At 39.6% G+C, this 18,684-nt stretch overlaps 1 protein-coding gene across 43 annotated transcripts in view; it reads left to right on the top strand.

The window, feature by feature from the left end:
* Nucleotides 1–18,684, top strand: part of EIF4G3 (eukaryotic translation initiation factor 4 gamma 3) — a 318,997-nt gene that overhangs the window by 274,459 nt on the left and 25,854 nt on the right. For 38 of the 43 annotated variants that reach the window (XM_045475992.1, XM_045475990.1, XM_045475991.1 and 35 more), the window contains 7 exons: nt 271–403; nt 3,372–3,466; nt 5,507–5,600; nt 7,211–7,328; nt 9,198–9,418; nt 11,122–11,240; nt 14,965–15,137. In XM_045475992.1, the coding sequence (XP_045331948.1) occupies nt 271–403; nt 3,372–3,466; nt 5,507–5,600; nt 7,211–7,328; nt 9,198–9,418; nt 11,122–11,240; nt 14,965–15,137 (953 nt within the window). The remainder of the gene's footprint in view (nt 1–270; nt 404–3,371; nt 3,467–5,506; nt 5,601–7,210; nt 7,329–9,197; nt 9,419–11,121; nt 11,241–14,964; nt 15,138–18,684) is intronic. The other 5 variants (XM_045475993.1, XM_045475977.1, XM_045475971.1 and 2 more) reach the window with 1 other exon arrangement.

The raw sequence follows: 18,684 nt of genomic DNA, 5'->3' as shown, positions 1-18,684 counted from the left end.
TCCTACTTCAGATTCTGTGTCTTCCTCTCTCTGTCCCTCCTCTGCTCACACTCTGAATCAATCAGCCTCTCTCTCTCTCTCTCTCTCTCTCTCTCTCTCTTTTTAAAAAAAATATTTTTTAAAAAATATTTTTAGATGTTTTTAGATGAAAAACTGTTGTAGTACAGATTTTTAAATGTATTTTACACTTTTCCAGCAGTGAGAAGTATAAAAAATTGTTATGTTCATGCTTTGTTTTCTGGTTGATAATGTTATTTTCTCCTTTTATAGTGCAACTGGGTATCTCGAAGAGCAGATCAAGGGCCTAAGACTATCGAACAGATTCACAAAGAGGCTAAAATAGAAGAACAAGAAGAGCAAAGGAAGGTCCAGCAGCTCATGACCAAAGAGAAGAGACGAACAGGTAAGGGGTGGAGTCCACTGGGATGTTAGGGAAACTTGGGAGACTGAGGGACAGATGTTTAAGAATTCTATATTCAGGTTTGAAGTGACATCAGAAAGAATAAACTGAACAATAGAGTGGTAATTGGTAAGTGAAGCAGTTTCTCCAAGAATGCAGGACAAAGCATGGTTTCTTGGACTACTTTAACTTCAGTAATCAACAGGACTTTCTTGAGCATCTTCTCTGTGCTCAGTATTGGTGAGGGCTATAAAAAAAACGTGGAAGATGTAGTTTCTTTTCTCTGAAAGCTTACGGTTTATCCAGGAAGGCAAACTAATAGGCACATTTGTCAAGCAAGTAGGAGATATTATCAAGTATGAAATGTATTCTCAATTAAGATTGTTAACATTCAGAGGAGGAGAAGAAAGATAGGAAGCTGGAAGAGATCTTTATTTGAGGAAGGCATCTTTGAACTGGGTCCTGGTGGATGGTAAATATTTGGGAAGGAAAGGAATAATCTTAGTCATGAAAGTAAAATAAACATATATTGTGAAGAGGCATAAACAAACCTGACTGAAGCAAAATTTAAGTGTTCGGAATCAGTGGGAAATGTTTGTCTGGAAGAATGGAGCCAGGTTAAGAGCTGATATCTTTGACCTTAAAGTCCCATTGTAAGGTTTTGAAGAAAGGGGTAATGTCATGCTAGATGTACATAAATAAAAGAAGTCTATTGCTTTTAACACGATGAGTCAAAGGGGAACACTGAACTCAGAAATGTCGCTCCTGCTGAAATCCTGGTAATAATAATTATTAAAAGGAAGAAATAGGAAAAAAATATGAAAGGTGAAATGGAAGACATTTTACACCCGAGAAAGTAGAAAATCCATTGACTGAGTTTAAGAACACGGAAGAGGAAACCTTTTTCAGAAGGGAAATGATCAGTGTTTATTTTGAGATGGCAGGAGGGTATCCGAGTAAGAATGCTTATCTGTCCAGTCTGCTGTTCAGTGAGCTGGAAGTTGCCGGATGATGTAGTAGTATTGTGGTCGAGAGCCTACTAGACTCTGGAGCCAACTGTCTGGGTTTGCATTTCAGCTCCCCTACATCCTGGCCGCATGACCTTGCACAAGTCCCTTAATGTGTAAAACGGATCTAATAGTGGTTGCTTGGATTTGTGTGAGGGTGGCAAGACGTGTTGTGTGTCAAGGGTTCAGCTTCGCAACTGGTGCACACACCGTAGGGCTCATACTGAACATATTAGAGATGAATCCTCCAGGAAAGAAAGTGTACTTTTAAGTTCCATGGGACACCATGCTTCCTCGCCTTCCTCACCCTAGTACGTAGCACAGTGCCTTTCACGTAGTGACTCTTATTCATTATTGAACTAGATAGAGAGCCCAGTCCATGGAAGATGTCTACAGAGGACCAAAGGAAGAAGAGGACTCTTGGGAAATTGACAGATAAAGAACAACTGCAGAGGAAGGAGCACTAGGGTATAAGAAACAAGAAACAAGTTTGTCCATGCTCAGTAATATCAGATAGCACAGAGACAATCAAGTATGTGAGGATCAGAAAAGCTTTGAGGTAGACAGTTGGGTGGTCTTTCTTTCAACACGTATAAGTGCCCATTGCTTAACAGGAGAGACAAAGTAAAGTCCCTTCCTTCGTGTAGCTTACATCCTACCCGAGAGACAGAAAATAAATACTCAAATAAAATATGTAATTTTGTCCGATCACTTTTTCTAGAGAAAAAGATAAAGCAGAGAGGGAGAAAGCGGGTAATGCCAGGCTTGGTGGGTAAAGGTGCAATTTTATTTATTTATTTTTTTAAATGTTTATTTTTGACAGCGTGTGAATGGGGGAGGGTCAGAGAGAGAGGGAGACAGAGGGTCCACAGCAGGCTGTGCACTGTCAGCACAGAGCCAGACATGGGGCCCAACCTCAACGAACCATGAGATCATGACCTCAGCCACGGATGCTTAACCAACTGAGCCACTCAGGCACCTGAGGTGTAATTCTAAATAGGGTGGTTTGGGAGCCTGCTAAGATTAGTGTTTGAGCAGAGACCAGAAGCAAGTATGAGGGAATGAAACCGTGGGCACATCTGGGGGAAGGTTTGTAGGCAAAGGGAATTGTAAGTAAAAGGCCATTGAAATAGCATTTTCAGGGATCAGCAAGGAGGCCAGTGTGGCTTCAGCAGAGGGAGAGAGTAGTGGAGGATGGGGCCTGAGAGGCAGGAGTCCAGATTAATCAGAGCTTGGAGGCCATTTATGAGTAATTTGGGATTTTATCTGAGTGAGATGAAGAGAGGTAACAGAAGTGTTTTAAGCAGAGAAGTGATAGGACCTGACTTGTACTTTATTTGGCTCTTGCTGGCCGCTATGATGCAAACAGTTGAGGGTGAAAGCAGTGAAGCTAGTGAAGACGGTTTTATATTAATCGAGGAAATGTCGCTGGCGAAAACCAAAGTCGTAGGGTTGGTAGTAATAAGAAGAACTAGATGCTGAATATGTTGAACTGACAAGATTTACAGACAGATTGGGTGCCAAGTGTGAGAGAAACAGGAGTCAGGGTTTTCTGCCTGAGCAGTTGAGTTGATAGGTTGGAGAAGCAGGTTGGAGGGCGGGGGTGGTGATCCAAGTATACTGTGTCATTTAACACCATCAAGTGAAATAAACCTTCTAATAAATAATTTCCATCTGAAGTGTTAACTAACTATGAACATTAGATCTGGCCCTCCTTTGTCTATCACCAAATCTCTATTCATGTTATCCGTTAATTTCCTCTCGGTGGGGCATGTTCCACAGTCTTTCTATCCAATATGTTCATGTTGTAGGCATTAAAAAGACTGTCAGCAGTGCTTTAACAGTTTCTTTTGTCTTTTTCCTTGATTTTGATTGGAGCTGCTGAGTTGAAAATACTGCTCACTCTTTCATTGTCAAACTGACTTGAGTTTGTGGGAAACTGACTCACCCTGTTCTCCCTGCAGGTGTCCAGAGAGTGGATGAAGGTGGATGGAACACTGTACAGGGGGCCAAGAATAGTCGGGTACTAGACCCCTCAAAATTCCTTAAAATCACTAAGGTGAGTATGACATTTATGACGCAACTTAACATCGACCTGAGAATGGGACTCTCAAAATTATTTCTTGCTTATATAAAATAACTACATTGCAGAGTTTATGGGGGAGTGGTTTTTTTTAAAGTAGATGCTTTGCTATATGACAGTATTTATCAGTGTATTCTTACGTACTTGTCCTGATGTTAGTCCTTTTTATTTCTTGGAGGGCTTACTAAGGGGGAAGAGACTAGTTTAATTCCTAAAGTTATCAGATGCTTAGTATAAGAGAGATGATAATAAAGATACTTCAGAAGCTATAGTCCCTTATGATCTTTTATACAATGTATCCTTAGCTCTAGGGAAGAAGCATCTACCTGTTTAAGCCTAACTTGAAAGGAATTAACAGTTTGCCATACTCAAGGCCTAAAATAAATCAAGAGGACCCACGGCTAGAAATCATCCTGTGATAAAGATTTAATACATTCTGCTTTCCTCTCCCTTGAGAATCCATGGGTGGTAAGAGGAAAGGGTTTCTCCTGGCAGATGTTTTCAGCAAAAGTTGATCACCCTAAGTAGGGTGAAGAACTTGGAGAACATAGAGGAAGTGGCATTATCTTTTGTAAAAGGGGAAACTTCTACAGCCCAGTAGATTTATAAATCATTTACAAGTCTAATTTGAGCCTTCCTTGTGTAATACACTTTCCATAGTTCTGAAAATTGGCAACCTGCTGGTAAGATACCAAAGACAATCTAAAGCTAACATGAAAACATCAAATGAAAGAAGATAACTGACAGAAAGAAAAAGAGTTTGAAAAAATTGGAAGAAGATGGGCTGTCATTTGCGTCTTCATGTCAAAGTATTGCTTCAGCATAGAACGTTTGCTGTCTAGATCTCTTTTGATTTTAATTAGCTAGGATCCTATTCTCTTAAGATTCTGGTACATTCTTCTAGTTGTTTATGTCTCAGGACAGGAATTCCATCGCTGAATACAGCTTGATTCCCATCCACTTCTTACGAGAGATGGTTTTAGCCAAAATCTTACACGTTTAGAGAATTCCTCCAGCGTCAGCCCCAACATCTTTGAAAATTATATCAATATTGAATAACAGTGTTTGTGTTTTTAAATACTAATACTGTTTCCACACATGGATACTATAAAAAGAATAGTGCTGATAATAAGCTACAACATTATTTCCTGAATATTTTGAAAGATTTTAAGTTGTTGTTTTAATAAATTTTGTGTATATTCAGACAGTTATCCTACAAGTACTGTACTTATATATCGTAGAAAATGTTCAAAACCATTCAACAAATGCATTGTTAACTAGGAGAGATTTGTGTGAAAGCATGTCATAGAGCTAGGCAGTGCTGTTAGAGTGTATTAACACTTCTGTTACAAAGAGCTACATTGTACCTTACTGTGGTATATGTTTTCTTATTAGTATTACATTGTAATTCTATCCACTTGTGCTAATGTTGTGTTCCCTGTAGAGCTCGACATCGTTATTAACTTCCCATCTAATATGCTATGTTCGCTTTTTTCTTATTCCCCCCCTCCCCCCCCCCCCCCCGTATTGAATGCTGCCACTCCACTTCTCCATCTTAGCCCCCACCTATATCTGGCTTTGCTAAAATGTGAAATCTTTGTGCCTTCTGACCTGTTTTCTGACAATAATGTGAAGAAATTAAGGAGTTAATTTTGTAGTCTACACAATTTGTATATTCCTTTACTTCTTTTTTAAATCACTGGGCATTACTGGACAGGAGGAATGATTGGAAACTGCTTACATTTAGTCAAACGGCACACCATCTGAATGCATTCTCACACCATCTGAATGCATTCTCCAGACCAGGGGTTCTAAACTACTCTGTGGAAGCTGGTTTCCAAGCAGGTTGTACAGGGAGCACCACTTGAATATGGACGGCTCCAGTTTATACTTCTTAAATTGGCATTCCAAGCACTGTTTTGTTGCTAAAGTTGGTTTTCACTTTACTGAAGGAAAAAGAAGATAAAACATTCTAGAATGTTTCCTATAATTGGCTTGTGGTCACTTACATTACAGCCCACAATTGATGAGAAAATTCAGCTGGTACCTAAAGCACAGCTGGGCAGTTGGGGAAAGGGCAGCAGTGGTGGAGCAAAGGCAAGCGAGACCGGTAAGTGTGACGTGTCCCTTCTCGGGAACCTGGATGTGGTCTAGTATTCACCGTATAGTGCATTCCCACAATCGTTTAATAATGGTTTTAGGAAAAGATCTATAGACAAAGCATGCCCAAACTTAACTGGTGTCCCTCACAATATGGATCTTCAGGTATTTTAAATATTTAGTTTTTTGAGTTCAATTAGGCTAAGACTTTAATCTCCTAGGTACCTTTGTTGTTGTTGTTGTTCGTAATTCAATATAATTAGAGAATTACTGGGATCGCAAATGAAGAGGAAAACTCATTCTTCTGAGAATTGGATAAGAGAGTTGTAAAAGAATTAGATTGAAATATTTTTCAAAATCTTTATCAAAAGTCAGACTTTCAGAGATCTGACCTTAGGACTCAAATGTTTAGACCATCACAAACACATCCTTTTTTTCTTTTTTTTTTTTTTTTTAATATTTGTTTATTTTTGAGAGTGAAAGAAGAGACAGAGTGCAAGCGGGGGAAGGGCACAGAGAGGGGGAGGCACAGAATTTGCAGCAGGCTCCAGGCTCTGAGCTGTCAGCAAGGACCCCGACGTGGGGCTCAAACGCATGAACTGAGAGATCATGACCTAAGACGAAGTCAGACACTTTACCACCCAGGCACCCCCACAGACACATCTTTTTAAAGCTGATGAAGTCCAGTAGAAAAGTATAAAACGTTAAGGTTTTATAAACGTTAGAAGAATAAAACTTCTACATTAACTTCCTTTCCATATTTCCCTTCTACTAAGTAATTTTGACCTCTGATTTTTTCATTTTTATTTATTTATCAAGTTTATTTATTTATTTTGAGAGAGAGAGAGCGAGCCGGGGAGGGACAGAGAGAGAATCCCAAGCAGGCTCCGCACTGTCAGCACAGAGCTCAGTGTGGTGTTCAGTCCCACAGACCCTGAGATCATGACCTGAGCTGAAATCAAAAGTCAGACGCTTAACCGACTGAACCATCCAGGCGCACCTTTATTAGTTAGCTTTTTTAAGTGCAATATTTTGTTTTGTTTTGTTTTGTTTTTGCTTGCCTCCCTCCTTCCCTGTCTACCACTCCCACCCCCTTCCCTATCTAGGATAATTTAATTATGTTTTTAAAGCAGCAAATGGTTGGGGCGCCTGGGTGGCGCAGTCAGTTAAGCGTCCGACTTCAGCTCAGGTCACGATCTCTCGGTCCGTGAGTTCGAGCCCCGCGTCGGGCTCTGGGCTGACGGCTCAGAGCCTGGAGCCTGTTTCCGATTCTGTGTCTCCCTCTCTCTCTGCCCCTCCCCCGTTCATGCTCTGTCTCTCTCTCTGTCCCAAAAATAAATAAACGTTGAAAAAATAAAAAATAAAAAAAAATAAAGCAGCAAATGGTTATAATGAACAAAGGTTTCAAAAAAAATTTTTTTTACAGACAAATTCCTTCTAACATTATACTTCTAAGAGTATAGTTTGTGGAGGAGATTGGCATCACCTTGTTAAACTTGTTAGAAATACCTAGTCTCAAACAACACCCCCCCTTTCCTCCCTAGAGAGCCAGATGAATTAAAAGCTACATTTTAGTCATGTGATTTGTATTTTTCCCCCCTCAATCCTCAACACCTATAGATGCCTTACGGTCAAGTGCTTCCAGTTTAAACAGATTCTCTGCTTTGCAACCTCCAGCACCCTCAGGGTCTACATCGTCTACGCCTTTAGAGTTTGATTCCCGACGGACCTTAACCAGGTATGGAGCCCACTCTCCATGTTAACTGAAGACTGACCTACTTGTGGATGTCTGTTCTCTCTCTCTCCTTCTCTCCCTCTCTCTTTCTCTATTATTCTTTTTCTCTCTTTCACACACTCACACACACACCCGTGTAAATTATGATGGTCATCTCTGTGCATGGATTCCTTTTATCCCTAAGGTTGATTTTGTTTTTCTATTCCTTCTTTGATCTTCACGTTCTGTAATTTCCAAGATAAGAACATAATTGGGTGGTAGATTTGGGATGGAGTGGAAAGGAAGGGCAAGTTACCTGGCAAGTTTATAATAGTTTCTTTTCTTTTTTAAGAATTTTTTTTTAATGTTTATTTTTGAGACAGAGCACAAGCAGGGGAGGGCAGAGAGAGACAGAGACACAGAATCTGAAGCAGGCTCCAGGCTCCAAGCCATCAGCACAGAGCCCAACAAGGGGCTCAAACTCAAACTGTGAGATCATGACCTGAGCCAAAGTCGGACACTCAACTGACTGAGCCACCCAGGCTCCCCAGTATAATAGTTTGCTTCTTAAGAAAGTCAGACCCACCCAAACATCCCTGGAGGCTGGTGGAGGGCTTGCTAAACTAATGCGTCAGGATGTTCTGGATTAACCTAACACTCCGAAGCATGTGAATTAAAGAGCATGACAGCCTACCCATATGTTTCTCTGTCATACCGTTCTTCAAGTTCTGTTTCAGGCTATCCTTTGTTTCTCACTATTCTCTCTGTATTGTACTGTCTTTCTACCTTCTTTTTTGTAGGACTGATACAGTCAGGTGTTCTGTTGGTTGGTTTATAGGGAATGAAGACCTGTAGTATAATGACCGAGAACAAAATTTTTAGTTTTCATTTTCTTAAGATTTTATTTTTAATCTCTACACCCAGTGTGGGACTCGAACTTACAACCTTGAGATCAAGAGTCACATGCTTTACTGACTGAGCCAGCCAGGCACTCCTCAAAATTTTTGACATAAGCACTTTTAGAGCTGAAGTTGCTTTAAACTCTCAAACTTTCCTTTTTTGTTACTGTAGTCAATTTGGCCAGGTAGACTTTCTAACTATGTTGCTGTTCTCTTGGCTTCTACGGTAAAATATGCTTAGCACAGTTCAGCTTTTAGTGATGGCTCAGCTTGTCATGAAGCATCATTTGTGCTATTGATGGCTCTTTGCTCTGCCATAGATTTCCCCTGATGGCTCTGCTTTTTGAGTACTTGTGTATGTTCTTTCAGAGGTTAGACTACTGTCGTGCCTCTAGTCCTTTCTCCTCTCTTCCTTTTCATTTGCTGCTCCTGGCCTGCTATGGACCAAGGAACTACCTGCCCAACTGGTGGGAACTGTCTGAAAAGAAGCCTAGGGAGATAGGAAGATTCTCTCTTAAAGAAAGTATGTGACTTTGGCCACTCAAAAACTACTTCTGCTACTTGGTTCTCAAAATATTTTACTTATATTTGAAGTTTCTGAATAAATACTGTATCATTGTCTAATTTCTAAGATAGTGATACCATGTCTGTTAGGTATTCTTTGCCTCTTTCGCTCTTTTAGCTCATACATTCGGCACTGTCGTCTTTATTAAAAGATTTAAAGAACTAAAATAAGGATTTGCCATTGGCATTTTAAAATCTTAAGTGGTATCCCTTCAACATTCGTGAGAAAAGCTAAAACATACTTAACATTCTCTGAAAGCACTGATTTTACTTGTTTACATAATTATAGTTTGATGTAGCATTGGCGCCTCACATACCTGAAGTCATGTGTGAAAAATTACGTACCTGCAGGAAATCTTAATGTTATTTTATGATTTGAATGCATAGTGGATGGGGTGATCTTCTGAAGAAGTATGTTTTGTGTTTTAAGTCGTGGAAGCGTGGGCAGGGAGAAGAATGACAAGCCCCTGCCGTCTGCAGCAGCTCGTCCCAATACTTTCCTGAGAGGCGGCAGCAGCAAAGACCTGTTGGACAATCAGTCTCAAGAAGAGCAACGTAGGGAGATGCTAGAGACCGTGAAGCAGCTTACGGGAGGCATGGACGTGGAGAGGAGCAGCGCTGAGGCTGACCGAAACAAGGGCCGGGAGTCAGGTGAGAGACTTGGTACACACAGAAGGAAGATTCGGGCCTTAACTGTGGAATGAAAAGTGCAGAGGAGATTTTGCCCCTGTGTAGATTTCAGAATCATTACATGGTAATAACATACCAGTATCTTAAAACGTAAAGGGCATCTTCATGGTTTTGTAACATAGGTTTCGTTTCCCAGGTTGTCCCTTTGTTCGTCAATTTGTAAGTTTCCCCCATTCTCTATTAAATGTGATGGTGATGAGGGTCTCTTGCTGTATATTAAGCAATCTGAATTTCTTAACAGATTCTCACAATAACCCCTTCCTGTGCATTAGAGCGCATGGGCTTTGTAGAGCCCTCAAATGTATGAAAATTCTGACATCCAAAGCAAACCAAAGAGAAAATATCAGGTTGTCTTTTGTTACCCTTCATCTTGGTAGCATCTGTGGTCTTTGTACATGTGTAGCTTGTATATGATTAGAGGACCAACTCAGATAATGCTCTAAAAATTACCTCATTTACATAACCTGTCTGCGTTTCTGTTTCTTCATGTGTTATATGGGGATAGTAAATGTGCCTACCCTGTAGAGTTATCATGAAAATTAAATGAGAAGTCTATACGGGTAAATATTTAGAACTTTATCCAATAAATACAGATTTTTCAAAAAGTACTAGAGGTCATGAGGGTAAAGATGATGAGAACAATGAGAAATAGTTTAAAGATAATTTTCAGCATCTTTAAAATACTAATCCTGAGGTAGTACTGGTTGTTTATAACATCTTGATAGCTTTCAGATTTCTTTCACTATTTAAATTGTGTCTCCTCCTCTAAATGGATTCAGAGGCAAATTGAAATGTCTTCTCCCAACTGATAGACCAGAATTTTTGACTTCAGGGACATGTGGCTTTCTGATCTGTGGTATCTATTTGGGGAACATAACAAGATAGTGTATGAAAATATCGTGTGAGTAGTGAATAATGTGGCACAGCTGCCCTATGCATTTTTATCGTCTGGGTCATTCATTTATTCACCACATGCACACTGAACACCTGGTGACTTGTGGGCATTGGGTCTCTGCTTTCAGCCTTTAGTCTGCTGGGTCCAGAGGACTCCTATGACATAATTCCACGAAAGGTATTGTATATAAGTATAAACTGAGAAAAATGCCACGGAGGAAAGGAGCAGAGTTCTAAGAGGGTACTTAACAAAGGAACTATCTGGAATTGATACAGAGGGATATCAGGGAAGGCTTCCTAGGGTCTGATGAACCAGTAGGAGTTGAAATAGATTTATAGGAAGGGATGGGTATGGAGCAGAGAGAAGGAGCACTCTGGCCAGAAGGAACATCATGGCATGTTCAAGCAACTGCCAAAGGCCCGTGTGGTTGGAGCTCTGTGCGTGATTGTACAAGCTTCATGTGCTGTTCATCACTGAAGCAGTGGAGAAGAATCAAAATGCAGAAAGGGACAAAACTCTAATTACAAAAGTTTACCGTACCCCTCTATTCTTTTCATTGTGGAATAGAAGTTACTTAGTGCCTATCTATGCTAAAAATAAGTATTTCTCTTTTCTGCTTTTAGGTGTCTTGCTTTGTCAGATTTGTATCTATTTTAATGCTTTTATGGAAAAGTTGGTATAACAACAAATAAATATTGTCAACCATAATCCCCCATTTTAATTACAATTTTTGTCTGTTTTATTTCCTCACTTTTTTTAACCTCATTAGTAACGAAGCCAGAAATTCCAGCAATAGCAGCCCCTGACAAGCCTGCGTTGTCAGAATTGGAGATGGCGAGGAAGTCTAAATCTATCATTGATGAGTTTCTACACATTAATGATTTTAAGGTAAATGAAGTTTCAGAAAAAGAAAGCAACAACACAAAGCCCCATGGCAGAGAGATACAGTAACTTGGCTCTGGTCTAAAGCACTTGTCACTAAGACTTGGAGTAATCCAGGTCCCATGCAGTTCGGTTTGCACAACTCGGATGTGCTCTTGCCAGCGACTGTCTTTTAAATTGATGATGGAGTTCACAAGATCACATGGCAGGAAGGGGGAATGACTACCAGTCCATCCCCACAGTAGAAAAACCACATTGACTTTGATGTTCATGAGCAAAAACCCACACATTATCATTTTTAGGCATTCTTATCTAGCTGTACATTACCTGTTACGATCTTCACAGTCCTCTTATGGTCATTCTTGTATTAACTTTAAACTATGGCTAACATTACTTTTTATTTCATAAGTGGAAACCTGAGGCACCAAGGAGTAATTGCACTCCCAGGGCCAGACAGCCTAAGTGAAACATTCAAGACACAGCTTTGAATTTGCTGTTCTTTAACCCCAACTTTCTCTTTGATCTTCATTTTAAGATGGTAGTGAATAAAATAGACATCATGCCTGACTTCATGAGCCCTAGAGTCTAGTGGCAGAGACAGGTCATAAAGAGTTAACTCAAAAATAGGTATTTAAATTATAGTTATTGTAAATGCCAATAGACCTCTAGGATCTTAGGAGAGATCATATAATAGGACCTAGGTTAGGGATCTGGAGTCAGCAGAGTCTTAATCTGTTAAATTATTTGTCAGATACATTAACTACTTTTGCTTTAACATTATATTAGTTCTTTCAAGCTTACTTGTTCTCTTGACAGTGTAGTTATTATTTGCTTTCTGTACATAACAGTCACCCTGATTAACTGTAGCCCAGCTTTCTAAAACCCTCAAGCCTTTAAAAAATCGTCTAAAATTCAGAAGAAGTACTAAGAGGTTTTGATGATGAGCCAGTTAGTTGGAGAGGAAATATCAAGTCAATGAGCAACAAATACTTTGAAAGGAGAAAAGTATCACTCTGAGGAATGGGAGCCATAGGGGGAAAAAGACCTAAGTTCAACAGGAGGACTCTCTGAAAGATCTTAGCCCTAGGCCTGGCCTGTAGTATGGAAGAAACAGAGTCAGTTATGACTCAGGAATTTCATTGTACTGGGTCCAAGGCACATCTGCTGCAGAATGATGATAAGAAGCCGGTGACATTGTCAGACATAGTGAGGGCTCCCTGTGTGCTAGGTGCCATTAGTTCATTTAATCCTCATAACGCCCTCTTGATTTTAATATTATTATAATAGCTATTTTTATAGATAATGAAACTGAGATGCAAAGATGTTAAATAACTTGATCTGAGTCATGCCATAAGTGGCCAACTCAGGATTTAAAATTAGGCTTCTAAGGGTGCCCGGCTTGCTACGTCAGTAGAGCACGTAACTTATGACCTCAGGGTTGTGTGTGTGAGCCCCACATTGGGTATAGAGATTACTTAAAGAGAAAATCTTTAGAAAACAACAACAACAATAAAAGTAAAATTAGGCTTCTAGCTTCAGAGCAGAGACTGTAATTTTATCTTATTACCTTTAAGGTTATTAGTGTGTTACGCTAAAGGCTTACAGAGCTCATCCTAAAGGAAAGGTTTTTCTAGCATTTTAGTAGGTGTTGTTATTATTAAAAATAATACAAATTAATATGTACTGAGCTTTTGTGTTTGGCAGTGTGCGAAGTCCCTTTTTATGTTCATTCCTCAAGTAACCTTATGACGGGAAGTCAAGCCTGAGGGATTGTTACACTCCTGAATTCACATAGTAGCAAGTGGCAGGGCCAGAATTCAAACTTACATTTGTCTGATTCCACACCCTATGGATTTTAGCCTCTGTGGTATATAGTTATTGAGTACCTAAAATGTGCCAGCCACAATTTAGGAAACACTGCCTGGACATCGGATATGCTGTAGTGTATATAGTGAGCAACGTAGTCTATTTCTATGGGGCATTTGTGGAGCCTGTGTTCTAGTGGGAGATACAAAACTGCCCTAAAGATAGGTAATAAATAAACAACAAATACAAAAAGAAAAATAATGTTTCAGTGCAGAGAAGTAAAACTAGGTGATATGATAGCCGGTGACTGGGCAGTCACAGACTGTAGGAGGTGTCCATTCACCTGAATACTCAATGAAATAAGAATCAACACGAGAAAATCAGGGAGAAGAGCAAGATGATGAATTGCTGTGACACTGAAAGCAGCATAATATAGTTCGTTGATACCACATGCAGATTCAGTGAATAAATTCCCCTTGTAAGACACTTGATCACTTCAGGTTAAATACTGAAGATATGTGCATTCATTTCCATGCTCTCCTGAAAAAGCTTTATAATGATGATGGTCTTTAAAATGAGGTAAAAATTCACAGGGATAAAGAGTAGAGGGAATAGACCGCACCAACACTCTGGAAGTTAGAAACTAGAAGGATGGGTGGTCATTTATTTAGCAGACTATGAATGCACGTAAGGTGCAGATGGGACTGAAAACAGAAGGACCGATTGGTTTAAAAGTGTATATAAGACGGTTTTAAAAGACAACTGGGCCGAATGTTTCCAAAACTGTGAATGTTCTAAAAAGATGAAGAGAAAGGACTGATCTGGACTAAAGGAGTCTAAAAAGACATCATGCATCCTGACATGTGATGTCAGGTTTTCAGTTGGGTCCTAAACAACAACAAAAAACTATATTTTGGACATTTGGGGACAGTTGTGGAAATTTCAAATATGTACTGTTTATCAGATAATACTTTTATTGACACTGTGTTGGTATTAAGTTTTTTACGTATCTATGAAGAAAACTAACAATTGATGAATCTAAACTGAAGTGAAGTTACATACGTGTACATTGTACTATTCAATGTCTCTGTAGTTTGAAAGTTTTTTAGATAAAAAGTTCATGTGGGGGAGGCATTAAATAAAATAGCAGAGGAGAAATAAAGCAGCAGTGAGAAACCTTCTTCATTCAAGCAGCTGCTCTTCTCACATGCATCTTCCCTCTCAGAAGAGCTGCTCTCTTCAGAGGTTGAACCAAAGGATTTTGGATTCAGTCAGAGTTGAGATAGCTGAGGGCAGGGAGGCACAGTGCTGTGTTGGTGATTCAGCAACCTTGGCTACCAGGCCTCAGAGATATGGACCTAGCCAGATCACCCTATGGTAAGGACCATTTCACGACCCCCACACCCCAAGAATTTCCTAAGAGGGTTTTAGCACTTAAGCTTAAGTATACTAACTTTCATATGAAGGAAGACCTTCCTCGTTGAAGATTTTGCAAATATTAACATACCCAGACAGAATTACCTCAGTTGCCACATTAAGTCATTTGGCACGTGATGATGAATTTCTGTTTCTTAATATACCATTTTCAGGTTTTTAAATGGTCATAAGGTAGGTAAACATTTTGTAGAAAAACACACTTCGGCCCTTTGCGTGATTGTTGATAAATTGTGAAGCTAAACACATTACCCTTCTTAAGATCCTCTTTTTTTTTTTTTTTTCTGTTTTTAAATATGGCTAATATTGCCCTTGTCAGCCTGCATTTTACTGAGCTAAATTAATGTTTTTTTTTTTTAATGTATGAACACTAGCTTGTTTGTGGAGCTTTCTGCTGACTTTGTCATAAGTAAAAGATTGTAAACTTATTTTAACGCTTTGGTAATGGGATCCAGATATTAGACTAAGCTGTTATTTGGTATTTGAACAGGAAGCCATGCAGTGTGTGGAAGAGCTGAATGCCCAGGGCCTGCTACATGTGTTTGTGAGAATGGGAGTGGAGTCCACCCTGGAAAGGAGCCAGATCACCAGGGATCACATGGGCCAATTACTGTATCAGCTGGTGCAGTCAGAAAAACTCAGCAAACAGGACTTTTTCAAAGGGTCAGTATCCTCTTCAAGAGTGGTATTCAGTTACTAGGCTCTTGAGTAGTGGTTATTTTTGAAAGTACATATACTTTTAAGTATTTGTCTATTTCCGTAGAGTAAAATTATGTCCACTGTAATTGGATAATTACAATTGTTGTGTAATATACTGATTAATTATAATTGCGTAATATACTGATAGTGTGTTGGTGGATATGATGGCATTTTGTAGATTGTGCTAGGGCATAAAGGTTATTTATCTCCTGGTTTTCCAAATCCTATTGTTTATACCTGTGTTAAGGTGTAAGTAAAGTAGTAGAGACCCCTTCACCTTGGGCAAACTCAGGCCCTCAGCAGCCCGTTTACCTGTAAATCCCTAGGTGTTCTTTGAGGAAAAAAACTTAAAAAAAAAAAAAAAGTTTATTTATTTTGAGAGAGAGCACACTCACAGGAGGGGCAGAGGGAGAGAGAGGGAATCTCAAGCAGGCTCCACACTGTAGACACGGTGCCTAATGCAGGGCTCAAGCCCACAAAACACGAGATCATGACCTGAATTGAAATCAAGAGTCAGGTGCTCAACCGACTAAGCCACCCAGAAGCCCCATAGAAGCTTTTTTTATGTGAGAAAATTTCAGGAAAATCAACTTAAACCTAAAAGCCTTATCCTTTCAATAAACCCTGGTTATTTTGGCCAAGGGATGCTTATCTGTCCACTCTAGCCCCATAGCAGGACATGTTACTCCAAGTTGTTAATGACTTAGTTTGTTCCGGGTTGGTTTCATTATGATTCCTGTTGATGACTGCTTTGATGAAGTCTGGCTGTCACTAGTGTTGTATCTTCATTAGATCAGGTTCTGATTTGTTTGTGATCATCACATGTGTGTGAATTGGATTCTTTGTGGTACAGCCACAGAATCTTACCCAGGTTGAGATTCTGAAATCAAGGTTTAAGGTGAAAATTGCATATGGTAAAAAGTTTCTGTTTTAGGAGCTGTGTTATGTAAATATAAACATAGAAACACACCCAGCCCTGCCAGGTGCCCGCTCTCTAGTTGTTCAGGAACTAATATTTCTTGAAGGCAGGACGTCAGATTCTCCTCTCCAATCTCATACTTGACATATGTTCATTGGGTGCAACAACAGTAAGAATTCTACACTATTTATTTTTCTCTTTGTTTTTTTTTTTTTTTTTAACTTTTTTTTAATACTTACTTTTGAGGGGAAGGGGGAGCAGAGAAAGAGCGAGACACAGGTCCGAAGCCAGCTCTAGGCTTGGGCTGTCAGCACAGAGCCTGATGCAGGGCTCAAACCCACAAACCATGAGATCATGACCTGAGCCAAAAGTGGATGCTTAAGTGACTGAGCTACCCAGGCACCCCTTTATTTTTCTCTTTGTAAATCTTTTTTGCCAAGCTCATATTATATTCTTGAAAATTAAATGCACATGTGATAAAATGCCACTGTGTGTCTTTCGGTTGACTATGGTCAACCTCTTAGAATAGCGTAATCATTAAATGCCACAGTTGAATATGTTCAGGAATGATTACTCTTTTGATTTTTTGAGGAATGGTAGTGTTCTCAAGGTCCTAGAATATACATACTTGCCCCTAGGATTATTACTAAGCTGTCTTTGAGTAATAAGGTAGATTTCTATGAATTCAGTGAATGACTAGATTTAGGCCATCTGACCCAGTTACCTTAGTAAGAAACTTCGGCAGAAATTGCTGTGATTGTTGTCCTTTAAGGCCAAGATGCGGGGCACCTAGGTGGCTCAGTTGGTTAAGCATCCGACTGTTTATCTCAGCTCAGGTCTTGATGTCAGGGTCATGAGTTTGAGCCCTGCATTGGGCTCTGTCCTGGCCATGAAGCCTACTTTAAAAAAAAAAAAGAAGAAGGCCAAGATGGTTTCCCAGTTTTAAAAAGAGAAATCGAGTCACTCCAGTAACCAGCCAGTGTAAACAGCAAGAGCAAATGAGGGTAACCACACCCTCACAAATAAATCTAAGTTCTGTTCCTAGCCAACTTGAAATCCTACAAACTACATCTGAGGTCACAATGGTATTAATTTATAAATATTTGCTTCTTTCTCATCTATTATGATATATTCATCAGATAATTTCAGAAATGAGAATGCTGGATTATTATTTAACCCTTTCTGCCTCTCTTCAGACTGTGCTCCTAAGTTTATTTCTGTCTAGAAAAACCCCAGGAAGTGCCGTCTGGCTTCATTGTCTTCATTGAACTTGAGAGGTTCATTGCTTGATTGCTAGGCTCCCTCAGACATTGGCATTTCCCTTTGGGGGATTCCCTGTGGGGAAAAAATGTCATACTCAGACATCGGTGTCTACACTTTCATTGGTGGTGGCCCTGTTGCTGCTGCTGGCAATATAGCCACCACCTTTTATTTACACTGAAAATGAGATGAACACTTCTGTGTTTCGGTATCTACTTCATCTTTCTCTATGCCGATTTCCTTCTATAGCTAGAGAGAATGCAGTGATTCCAGACCTCACTTTTGATACTTTGTTAGATCTAACCGCGCCATCCTTAGACCCAGACCCCTATGAAGACCCATGTTCCTTACTAAATGGAGAGGCCTGGCAGTTTTTTTCTAAGATGAAAACAAATAGCCACTTGTCATCCACCAGGAGTTTCCTTGCAATTAGATCAAAGTTTCCTAATTACTTCTAAAGCCCAAATTATAAATAGTTCATACTGTCTAAAGAGGCCATTTCATTGGAGCCATGGAAATGCCCTAAGTTTTTTGTCTCTTTGGTCGCAATATCCAAAAACCTCTGTCCTTACATAGCATATGGGCAAACATCTAAGCTCAGCTTCCTTGGATGCTGCTACTGCTTAGATGCCAATTTCTGAGCAGTGGTTAAAGCTGTTCCCTCCCAGGTCCCCAAGCCAGAGTCGATGGAAAGTATAAGGCCTCCCTGTTTACTGGGCACTGATCAGTCAACTATTAATCTGCCATTTCTCCTACAGAACTCTTCAAAGCATGCACTGCTACTAAATTCTAATACTAGACAGAAGTTTTAAATAGGCTTTCTAGTCAGGTTGTTTACTAGATAGTTTATCAACCCCAAGCATAGTAGTTGCCACATATAAAATATATCCCTACAAAGGCAACATCAAACCATCTTGAAATTTTCAGGACTTAAATCTAAATACTTTATGAGGCAAATCAGGTAGGTAGGTAGATGCATTATTGTATAGGTAGATAGGTTTCAAACAGTGTTGATAAATTCATTTTATATCATGGCATTAGAAGACTTCTTTCTTAAAGCTATCTAGTAAAGATAGTTCACTATTAGCCATGGAATTTGGAATCACTGAAAGTGTAATAAACAAATGAAAACCAAGACAGTAAAAATTGAAGTTGTCAATAGACACAAAATATGAGCCCTTCAGGAAGCTTGACTTTGGAAGATACTTGTTGGAGAGAAAATTCTTATCTCCTCCTTGACTATCTTGGGGAACTTTTCCTGCCACTCAACAGCAGTTCTACCCTGCTATTCAAAGCTTACACAGACATGTAGACTAAGTTTCAGGTGCAAAA

The sequence above is a fragment of the Leopardus geoffroyi genome, chromosome C1 (genome assembly GCF_018350155.1).
Source record: "Leopardus geoffroyi isolate Oge1 chromosome C1, O.geoffroyi_Oge1_pat1.0, whole genome shotgun sequence".
Lineage (NCBI taxonomy): Eukaryota > Metazoa > Chordata > Mammalia > Carnivora > Felidae > Leopardus > Leopardus geoffroyi.
This window is presented reverse-complemented; position numbering and strand designations above follow the sequence as displayed.